Source organism: Suncus etruscus, chromosome 7 (genome assembly GCF_024139225.1).
Source record: "Suncus etruscus isolate mSunEtr1 chromosome 7, mSunEtr1.pri.cur, whole genome shotgun sequence".
NCBI classification, from domain to species: domain Eukaryota; kingdom Metazoa; phylum Chordata; class Mammalia; order Eulipotyphla; family Soricidae; genus Suncus; species Suncus etruscus.
The window spans coordinates 57,881,554-57,893,172 of NC_064854.1; the positions used below are offsets into that span (position 1 = coordinate 57,881,554).

Here is an 11,619-nt window from a genome sequence, read left to right on the forward strand (position 1 = left end):
TGGCAGGCTCAGGGAACCATATAGGATGCTAGGAATTAAGCCCGGGTCTGTCCTGGGTCACCTGCGTGCAAGATGAATGCCCTACCGCAGTGCTATTGCTCTGGCCCCATCCATCAGCCTTTAGGTGTGTGATCTGAGAGGTTACCACTTTCTCTGTGGTAGGGCTCATGGACCATGTCCTATTTTCTCTTCCCATCTGTAGTTTCTGGATGAAGATCTGAAGGTGGCTGGGAAATACAAAGGAAATGATTACAGCCAGTACTCCCCCTGGTCCTGTGACACAATTGGCTCATATATAGGAACCAAAGATGCAAAACCCAAAGATGTGGTGGCTTCAGGGAGTATGGAAATGATGGTACGTGTAAGAGTTGAACCATAGTTAATAAAACCAGAGCAACCAAATCAAGCATCCCCCATTATTGTGCTGAATTTTTGTTTGTTTGGGGCCACACTCAGCAGTACTTAGGTGTGTGGTCCAAAACTAATTCCTGGATCTGAGCTCAGGGATCATTCTTGGCAGGGCTTGGGACATGTGGGGTGTTGGGGATCAAGCCCAAGCCAGCCATGTATAATTGTACCTGCTGTACTGTTTCTCTGGCCTCAGGTATCCATCATTTTGGTCTTATAATTTTAAACCATATTCTGTACTCTGCTGTTAATTATATTTAAACTATATGAGATTTTTTTTTTGCCTTTCAAGAACAGAATATTTTAATGTTTATCCAGACAAAAGCACATTTCCATGATGCTGACATAGTTGAATGAAAATAAAATTATTTTGCATAATCAAATGGTTGAGTTTCTTCAATTAAGTATAGCCCTTTTAACTAAAGTTAAAACAACAGAATTGAATCTAATGAATAAAATAATACTGTAGGGGCCGGGCGGTGGCGCTGGAGGTAAGGTGCCTGCCTTGCCTGCGCTAGCCTAGGACGGACCGCGGTTCGATCCCCCGGCGCCCCATATGGTCCCCCAAGAAGCCAGGAGCAACTTCTGAGCGCATAACCAGGAGTAACCCCTGAGCGTCACAGGGTGTGGCCCAAAAAAAAACAAAAAAAAAAATAATACTGTAATCAGAATTGTAGCTGTTGGGGCAGGCAAGATAGTATGGAGGTAAGGCGTTTGCCCTTCATGCAGAAGGACAGTGGTTTGAATCCCAGCATCCCATATGGTCCCCTGTGCCTACCAGGGGCGATTTCTGAGCGTAGGTAGAGCCAGGAGTAACCCCTGAGCGCTACCAGGTGTGACCCAAAAATCAAAAAAAAAAAAAGAAAGAAAAGAATTGTAGCTGCTAAACTTCAAGTGATGGAGGGGGGGGTGAGCTGGGCCCATTTATTTTAATATGGAAATGTTATGCCAGTATGTAACATTTTTTACACACTTTGACAGTTTTATGTTGTCACTTTTTTTTGGGGGGGGGTCAGTTTGGGCCATCATACCCAGTGGTACTCAGTATAAGAAATTAGCCACAGAGGTGGCTCTGTGCTTAGAAATTATGCCTGGCAGGCTCAGGACTATGTGGGATGACAGGGATCAAACCCAGGTCAGCTTGTGCAAGACTGACACCCTTCCCACTGTGGTATCACTCCAACCCATTTCTTTTTAAATGTAACAGAATATTTTATTAGAATAACATGGTGGGACTGGAGCGGAAGGCTTGCCTTGCACATAGCCTGTCCAGGTTTGATCCCCAACCTAGTCCCCTAAGCACCACCAGGAGTAATTTCTGAGAGTATAGCCAGGTGTAAGTAATTCTTGAATATTGCCAGATGTGGCCCAAAAACAAAACATTAACTATAAACACAAGAATAGAAAGTACATTTCCTATAGTAGGGGTTATTTATCATGACATGGATGAGTGTGTGTCTGTAAACTAGGTCATTAACAAAATACTGTAGGAATGCATAGATTTGAGCAATGTTTTCCTTTACTAACCAAAGTTAACTAATTATTGTGGTCTTAGGACACAGACCATTGTATCATCGTTGTTAGATTTTTGGATTGGGGGCCACCTGGAGCAAATCTCAGGGGCTACTCCTGACTGCTCAAGAATGACCCTTGGTGGGGACCATACAGGGTAACAAATTTAACCCAGAATCTGCCATGTGCAATGCAGGTGTCATCACCCCACCTTGCCCTCTACCCTCAGACTATCTCACTGGTCTTAGAGCCTTCCTTTTTTTTTAATTATTTAAAGAAAATTCATCACATAGTTGACACAATTGATCATAATATATTTGTTTCAGGAAGAACAAAGGCAAAATATTATTTAAAAAAATAGAAAGAAAAACTAAAGAGATGGAAGAGAAAGGAAAGAAGAAAAAGTTCAGTAGCAAGTATATTTTTGAAAATTATTGAATCACCGGCGAACTCATTAAAGCTGAAGGTTTAGTAAGCTCTTTTTTTTTTAAAGGATAAGAGTTAAAGAAATACAGTAAAAATAGTGTTAGAGTGGCAATTGTTGTTTGCATAGGTCCAGCAAAATATGGGGGAAGTGGAAAGGAAAATCCTTGACCTAAATACAAGGAGACCTTACCTCTGAAGTTTTCTGCCATAAGACCAGTTCTGGGCTCCAGGCATACTAGGTTGTCCAACCTCTAAGTCATTCTCTGTGGTCCCAGTAAAAACTTTTTTCGCACAATAGCTGTTGTTGGTATCAAGTTTCTGTAGTTTCTGAAGTCAGGATGATGTGGAGCGTCTTCTAGTTTCACCTCACACTTAGAGGGCAATGTGGAGAGCCCTGCCTTGAAAGCAGGTAGTTGTTGCTGTTAAGTCTTCTGGATGTTAAGGGAACCCTCTTTGGAGTAAGTCAATGCCAGGGCAGTGATAGGGTCTTCCCTGGTAGAGGATTGCTTCTGGGTGATGTTATAGACAGCTATGGTGGTTTCGTAGATGGTATCCCTATTCGAGGGTGAATGGACAATGCCTATTCTTCTGAGGCCTGAGTCAGGTCATTATGACAATGTTCAGGGTGTAAGGCCTCACTGCATTACAAGATTTGTGTGTTTGTATCTCTATTAGATAAGAACTTGTTTGTATGTGTAATATTTTCCCATTTTAATGTGCCTATGCAAAAGAGGAACAATGCCACAAGGTATTATTGGTGCATATAGAGGTCGAGGGAATAAGTCCAACAATCCCCATAACTTGTTTCTAACATAATAGAGCCTTCATTTAACCTTCTTATAGAGCTAGAGGAAAGTATGTTTGAAATTAACTGTGAGGGGTTTTCTCATTGTCCCTTCTTATCAGAATGTGGAAAGCAAAGGAATGAGGGACCAGAGGCTGGATCTTCAGAGGCGAGCAGCAGAAACCAGTGATGACGACCTCATTCCCTTTGGGGACCGGCCCACTGTATCTCGGTTCGGTGCCATCTCTCGAACTTCCAAAACAATATTTCCGGGCGCTCCCACCAAATCTCTTAACCTTTCAGGTATGCATATCAGATTCATGGGACTGGAGGGATGAGACAATAGGAAAGGCACTTGCCTTGCATATGACCAATGTGGGTTCAATCCCTGATATCCCATATGATTCCCCAAGCCCTCCAGGAGTGACCCCTGAGTGCAGAATCAAGAGTAAGCCCTGAGCATCTCCAGTTGGGGGCCTCAAAACAAACAAACAAAAAAAAAAAATCAGGGTCATATAAACAACTTCCAGTACCAACCCTAATATTTATTACTCGATCTTTTTTTTATAATCTTCTGAAGCTTGATATCTTGAAATTCTTTCAGGGAATTTCCCCTTCTAGAAAGGTAATTATACCCCAAGGGGTAAGTGTCTATGTTTGAGTATTATTAGTGTTATGTTTGAGCATAATCTTTGCTTTTTCTCAAAATACCAAGTTTTAATTCTAAACAAAAAATGACTCAATTCAATGTAGATTAACAAATAAATATCACTATCTCATTACCATTTGGGTTGACACTTTTTTTTTTTTTTTTTTTGGTTTTTGGGCCACACCCGGTAACACTCGGGTTACTCCTGGCTATGCGCTCAGAAGTCGCTCCTGGCTTGGGGGACCATATGGGACACCGGGGGATCGAACCGCGGTCCGTCCTAGGCTAGCGCAGGCAAGGCAGGCACCTTACCTCTAGCGCCACCGCCCGGCCCCTGGGTTGACACTTTTTCAAAGAGTTATTGGGCAAGAACATGGGCGCCTTAGAATAGAGCCAGTTGTAGGGGCCGGAGAGATAGCATGGAGGTAAGGCGTTTGCCTTTCATGCAGAAGGTCATCGGTTCGAATCCCGGCGTCCCATATGGTCCCCCGTGCCTGCCGGGAGCAATTTCTGAGCATGGAGCCAGGAGTGGCCCCTGAGCACTGCCGGGTGTGACCCAAAAACCACAAAAAAAAAAAAAAAAAAAAAAAAAGAATAGAGCCAGTTGAACCAGAATGAAAGCACAGCAGGGAGGGAATTTGCCTTGTATGCAGTTTACCTGATTTTGATTCCTGGTATCCCAAAGTTCCCCCAGCACTGTCAGGAGTGCAGAGCTAGCAGTAACCCCTGAGTACCACCAGGTGGGCCCAAAAAACAAAAGAATAGAGCTAGGTCTGTATACCCTTCATATGTAGCCCAGTACTGTCGCACATAGCCCAAATACCACCTTCTCTTCCAGAGCTTAATCCATATGGCATCCATGGCGGCTGGGGGGGCATCCCATACTCACAACATCCAAACACGCCTTCTCCAGGACACTTCAATGACAGGTAGGATTTAATTTTTTCTACACACACAAACCTTTCCAATGATGTCACTGTTCTGATTTTGATTTTCATTTGTTGCATACCTCTTCCCTCCACCCCACCCCACCCCACACACACATATGCAGAGAGAGAATTTCCATGACCGAAGTGGCCAGTCATGGAAAACCACTTCCATCTGCTGAGAGGGAGCAACTGCGCCTGGAGCTGCAGCAACTGAATCATCAGATCAGCCAACAGGCCCAGCTACGTGGACTGGAGGTACAATCCTGGAGGTTATTTCCCACCCAGTCCCCCCAAAGTCCAGTTTCTAAAGAGTTCTCAAAACATTTGCAAAAGAAGGGATTTTTAGGTAGAATGTATGAAAGATTTTATTACTAGGACCGGAGCAATATATTGTCCAGCAGGGAGGGCCTACCTGTCTTGCATGTAACCTACGCAGGGTTTGATCCTCAGAACTCCATATGTTCCCTAAGCACAGAGCCAGTAGTAAGTCCTGAGCACCACTGGGTGTGATCCAAAATGAAAAAGATTTCATTTCTGATTCTTAGACTTTTGTGTCAGGGACCTTTTGTCTATGAATTTAAGAAGTTGGGGTGGGGCCAGAGAAATAGCATGGAGGTAAGGCGTTTGCCTTTCATGCAGGATGTCATCAGTTCGAATCCCAGCGCCCCATATGGTCCCCCGTGCCTGCCAGGAGCAATTTCTGAGCCTGGAGCCAGGAATAACCCCTGAGCACTGCCGGGTATGACCCAAAAACCACCAAAAAAAAAAAAAAAAAAAAAAAAAAGAAGTTGGGGTTTTGTTTCGGAGCAGAGAAAATAGAAATTCAATGACCTGAAAGTAGAAAGCAAGTTTTTAAGGGGTCAGTGTAACAGTAGAGCTGACATAGGCTGTGTCTGGATTCGAGCCAGGTCTACTGTGTGGGTGGGAACTGTATTGAGTTGTGTGTGTGCTTGGCTTTATGTACTAGGCTATTAGTAACAGGCTGCTGTTGCAGAGGGAGGGGGGTGCTGTAGCCGCCCCGCCTCAGCCCTTGCCCCCACCGCCCAAGTGGCCCGGGATGATCTCAAGTGAGCAGCTGAGCCTGGAACTACATCAAGTGGAAAGGGAAATTGGAAAGCGGACCCGGGAACTGAGGATGGTGAGTCTTATTGTGGCAAACAGGAGCACGTGTGTGTGTGTGTGGGAGGGGGGGGTGTGTGAATGCAGCTTGACTTCATTTATTTGGAAGCTTGAAGGCATTATACCTTGATGTTCCAGAGCTATTCCTGGCTCTTCTTTATCTCTGTTATCTGGCTTAGGGGCCAGTAGCACAGAGGAGCGGGCACTTGCCTTGCACACAGCTACTCAGGTTCAATCCCTAGCGTCTCATAAGGTCCTCTGAACATCAGGAATAATTCCTGAGTTCAGAGCCAGGAGTAACCCCTGAACATCGCTGAGTGTGCTTCCTCCCTCCAACCCCCCAAAAAAGACAAACAAAAAACAATGTCCAGCTTTTGGGGTGAGGACTGTCCTCATGTTTCATATTCTATGTATGTCTGTCTTCTTTAATCTTGTTTGGTCCTTTTTCAGAACTAAGTACAATAATTTTTAGGTTATGCATTTTTGTTATCTGTCTTTGTTCTCATTATTACCATTAATGGAAGATAATGGAGTTTGTTTACTTTTCTTTCAAAGGAGAACCAGTGTTCTCTGGACATGAAAAGCAAATTGAATACGAGTAAGCAAGCAGAAAATGGACAACCAGAATCACAGAATAAAGTCCTAGCTGAGGACCTTGCATTAACATTCAGGTAAAGAAAGATTTTCATGGAAAAACAGGACAGGAGTAAAAAATTTAATTTTGGGGGGAGGGCCACATCTGGCAATGCTCGGGATTACCCCCGGCTCTGGCTCCATGATGAGAAACTGCTTGTGGCAAAGTTGGGAGACCATATTGGGCACAAAGCAAGTACCCTGACCTCAGGCCCAATAATTTCTTTTTTTTGTTTGTTTTTGGGTCACACCCGAAGGTGCTCAGGAGTTACTCCTGGCAAGCTTGGGGACATATGGGATGCTGGGATTCAAACCGGGGTCGGTCCTGTGTTGGCTGAGTGCAAGGCTTACCGCTGTGCTTTCGTTCCAGCCCCGCAATGATTTTACTTTTTTAGTCATTATACATTAAGAGAATTGTTTCTGTAAAAATTTAGGAATTACACTTTTTTGCTATTGTTTTCAGGCCATACCCAGCAGCGTTCAGAGGTTACTCCTGGCTTATGCTCAGAAATTAACCCTGGGCCCGGAGAGATAGCACACCAGCGTTTGCCTTGCAAGCAGCCAATCCAGGACCAAAGGTGGCTGGTTCGAATCCCGGTGTCCCATATGTTCCCCTGTGCCTGCCAGGACCTATTTCTGAGCAGACAGCCAGGAGTAACCCCTGAGCACTGCCGGGTGTGGCCCAAAAACCAAAAAAAAAAAAAAAAAAAAAAACAACCAGAAATTACCCCTGGCAGGCTCGGGGGACTATGGGATGCCAGGGATTAAATCTGAGCCTGCCTGTCAGCCGAATGCAAGACAAACACCCTACTGCTATGCTATCTCTCCAGCCCTGACATATTTATTTTATTTTTGGGTTTTTGGGCCACATCCAGTGACGCACAGCGGTTACTCCCAGCTATTTGCTCAGAAATTGCTCCTGGCTTGTTGTACCATATGGGATGCCAGGGGATCGAACTGCGGTTCTTCCTATGTTAGCCTGTGCAAGGCTGCTTGCACCACCGCTCCGGCCCCTATCTTAGAATAGAGTTGTGTTTGAATTATCGTACCTAACAAATTAAACTTCCCCATTCTATTTTCTTCTGTTTTTGTTTCTTTGTTTTCCTACACCCATTGGAGTTAAGGGCCTACTTTTAGCTCTGTGCTTTGGGCTTGCTCCTGGCAGTAAATCGGGGACCAGGCAGTGCCAGGCCTTCTATGAGCACACCAAGTTTTCTCTGTGGCCCTTCATTCTCTTTTTTCCCTCGTCTTCATTTTGTTTTGGTTCTAAGGACCCTCTGCAGTGCTATGGATTAAATTGAGGTCGGTTGCCTAGGGATGCATTTTACTAAATGTTCTTTTACTTCCCCCCATCTCTCTTAATTCAGTTTTTTGTCATTGTTAACAGTGATGTGCCAGATGGATCCACCTTGACACAAGAGAATATCAGCCTGCTTACAAATAAGACCAGCTCTCTGACCCTGTCAGAGGACCCCGAGGGCGGAGGGGACGGCAGTAACTCCCCGAGACCAGGAGTCACACTGAGCTCTGCTCCCTAAAGGATGGGAGATCCTCGTTTTCTCTTCTGCTCCACATTTGTTTGTGAAACAGAGGGGTAGGAGAATGGAAAATGTTTCAACATTTTTCTCTGAGAGAGGTCAGAGAAATGGAGGAAAAGCACCAGAGGCAATGTGCACAAACACCACTACTTACAAAAAAGCCCTGCACATAGTTCACACTAATACATTTTTTAATTTAAAAAAAAGAGAGAGACAAAGAAAAAAAGAAAATTAGCAGTATCTGCAAGCAATTCAGATTAAATTTGTTTTTGTTCTGTGAATGAACTTTATTTTAATAACTTTGGACGCCTTGGATCCAGGGCTTTAAAAAAGAAGATATTATATATACACTCTGTTTGATTAATTGTATGATCTTAATGAAGTAGGTTTTTCCTGTATTTTTGGTATTATTACATACCCAGTGTATATTTCCTACCCCCAGAACTTTTCTTTCCAGATCTTCATAGTCTTGTAGATGAAAACAGACAAAAAGAAGCACTGGCTTTTCTGAGAATTCTTTGGTGCTTGGGAACCAAAGACAGTAATAGACTGGCAGTAGTTTGAAAATGTGCAGCATCTGCCGCCACTAGTTTCGTGAGGAATTTGTCCTCAGATGAGACTAAAATTTACTTTTTCAACTTATTAGGAGACAATTATCAGATGATTTTTTTAAGATCTCATTTCCCTGTTCTGAATCCTTTTCCACTGCTTCCTGTAATTATAGAATGATCCAGAACCCTATCAGCTATTTTAAAACAATAGAGCTTGCTTTGAACTTAAAGATGAAGAAAGCCACCTTTTTAATGGACTTTTTACTTTACTCTCAAAATCCAAAAGAGAAGTCCCTGATATGGGATCCTCTTGACTTTCAGAGATTTGGTAACTTAAAACTCACTGCCTGGATCAAAAGGTTAGTAGAATCTAAATTGATCAGTTTTTGCTGTTCAGAATCATTAGCATAGATAGGTACATAATAAGTACCTAGAAATCAATTTTTTGCACACTTCATAGTATTGAAAACATACTTCACAAACATGTAAAAAAATTAGAAAAAAAATTTTTTTGGTTCTGCTGCACATATTCTAATGTCATGTGTCTATACTGAACTAAGACTATGAAAAGATGTAATGGGGATTCTTTGATAATAATCACCTTCCCCATCCCTTCTTTTGCCTAATTTCTTTTTATTAATTTCCATTTCTGGATTATACTATTAAAATAACAGAAAGCACTGGTTATGTAATAAGTTTCTGCATTGCTTTGGTTGGGTTAAAAAAAAAAAAAAGCAAGAGTTTTGTGTTTTTCTAGTTTCTTATTTCCTTAACCCTTAAGTCCTGCTGAGGTCCTAATAACCTCAGTCTAAAGCTCTGTGTCCATCATACTGTTAACTGAAACAAATGGGGGGAGGGCACAATCCTGGCATTGCCTACCAGTAGGAGAGTCCAAACAGAACACTCTTTTGAGTAGCGATTATTTAATTTGCCCAGTCAAGGCATCGTGTTATATATACTATTTCACATTGAATTTGATTATGCCCTACAGACCTGGCTGGTCAAGGATTTGATATACACATATTGGCTTGGGATTCGAGCTTTCTTTTTTATTTAGATAAAAATTTATATATAATATATATATACAGATATACATAGCTATATCTGTATATATATCAGTATGCTTTAAGGATTTTTTCGCATGAGCGCAGCTGTTGCGATAAAATGATTGATTGGGAGACAGAAGCACTGAATGAAGATGATGAAGCTTTTTTTTTAAACGATAGCTCCATTTTTTCCCCTCCCCAGTTCACTTGCTTTTCTGCCTTGTATGTATGTGTGTGTGTGTGTATGTTTTGTTTTGCTTGAAACTCTTTTACATTTATTCTTAAAGTGCTTACTGATTTGGGGGAGGAGAGAAACTTTCGTTTGTCTGAGAGGGTCCCAAGATTTTCCAGTTCTCTCATCGAAGGTAACATTCTTCTGCAGAAAGAACTGAGCAGATCCTATTTCTCCTTTGAAGTTGTCAGACAATTCATAAATTTTAGACACAGTTCACTCAATTTCTACTTCAGTGTTATTTGGAAGCGAAATCGATGAGTCTTTGAAACTCAACAGGAAAGGAAAAATTACACATTGCCTAGTTCTTAAAAGCCCTTAAAACTCCATTTCTGTTCCTCTTCTTTTGTTCTTTAAATGCTCTCGGTCTCACTCACCCCTCTGGATAGTGCAACCCAGGTAGGATTGGAGATATTATTCATTCTTGCAGATCCCACTATGAGTGAGTTCAGGAAAGCACTATTTTCAATGGACTTGATCTCATTTCTTCACTTCAGAAGACATTTTCATGTTGAGGGGGAGAAAACACTTCGATGGTAGCCTTAATTCTAGCTGGACCTGTCTGGGCTCCAGGCTCTAGAACAAACCTGGTTGGACGGGAAGACAGAACCCATCACTGTCCTACTGTGCCTGGTGACCCAGTCTCTAAATGACATTGGTCATTCTGCCTTACCTCATGGACAAACCATGTGACTCTACTTACTATTGGTTCCATTTTTAGGGGAAAAAGGCATTGCTTTTATTGGCTTTAAAAATCTTTGAAGAGCTAAAGTCAACCCGCTAAGAAATGCTACATATTTTTATTGTTTTTGCATATCAAAATATCATTTTCTTTTTGAAAATAACTATTTGCTTTTCACTGAATTCAAAAGCAAGACAAACGAGCGCTAACAATTTCAAGGGGGTTAGTGAGAGTAACAAGCACTGTCTTCACTCTTGTTTAGATAAACCAACTAGGACTTTATTAAATAGCTCAGTAGATACAAGTACCTTCGCTTTTTTTTAAGCGGTCTCTGGAAAGAATAAGATATCTAGATATCTGGGTTTAACTTGGCTTACCTGTAGGTATTTGCCTTACTAGTTAGAAATTGCCACAAAAATAAGTGCAGTTGCTCTGTTGTAGTTAATATATGGAGGCTGAAGTAACCAAAGATTCATTCCTTGTTACTTTCTAATCAATTAAAAGAAACATTAGTCATAGCATAGGTTTCTAGTCATATTATTCAAATAAGACACTTGTATCTAATACCAGCTACAAAAAATAATTTAGCTACTCAGAATGTATAAAAATTTATTTGCTATAGCATTAATGTGGCTGACCATTTCCCCCATGGTACTTCTTTCACTTCTAACTTTCCTATATATATATATATATATATATTCTTTTGCCTAAAATACATAAAACCGATATGATTCTCACTTGCCATCTTAAATATGGAAGGACTCCGTCCCCCTTTCTTTCTTCATTGGTCTTCAGAGTTAGAACTCAAAAAAACCTTCTTTTCCTGGTCCTTTTCTGTCTTGCAAAAATTCCCCTCCACTCACCCACTGCACTTCCCAATCTGCAACAGTGACCGTTTGCTGCCTCTAAACAGAGCATTCAAATGAATTCGCGTAGCCAATAACTTCTGTGAAGTTGCCTTTTCTAATGGTGTTATTACTCAGTGATGCACGAATGTGGTATTTGCCCTACTGGTAGGCAAACTAAAGGTCTGGTTAAAAATGGTAACCTGCTGTTTTCTTGGAAAAGAGAGCCAAAGACTTGTGCTTCACTCTGTTTTGATTTGGGGAG

The 11,619-nt window shown here is 41.9% G+C and overlaps 1 protein-coding gene across 1 annotated transcript in view; it reads left to right on the forward strand.

Moving 5' to 3' along the window:
* RC3H1 (ring finger and CCCH-type domains 1) overlaps window positions 1–8,535 on the forward strand; it is a 28,769-nt gene extending 20,234 nt beyond the window's left edge. The window contains exons 13-19 of the mRNA XM_049776423.1: window positions 203–355; window positions 3,253–3,433; window positions 4,618–4,708; window positions 4,831–4,963; window positions 5,703–5,846; window positions 6,383–6,498; window positions 7,848–8,535. Coding sequence (XP_049632380.1) covers window positions 203–355; window positions 3,253–3,433; window positions 4,618–4,708; window positions 4,831–4,963; window positions 5,703–5,846; window positions 6,383–6,498; window positions 7,848–7,998 — 969 coding nt within the window. The 3' untranslated portion in view covers window positions 7,999–8,535. The remainder of the gene's footprint in view (window positions 1–202; window positions 356–3,252; window positions 3,434–4,617; window positions 4,709–4,830; window positions 4,964–5,702; window positions 5,847–6,382; window positions 6,499–7,847) is intronic.
* The last annotated feature ends 3,084 nt before the right edge of the window (window positions 8,536–11,619 follow it).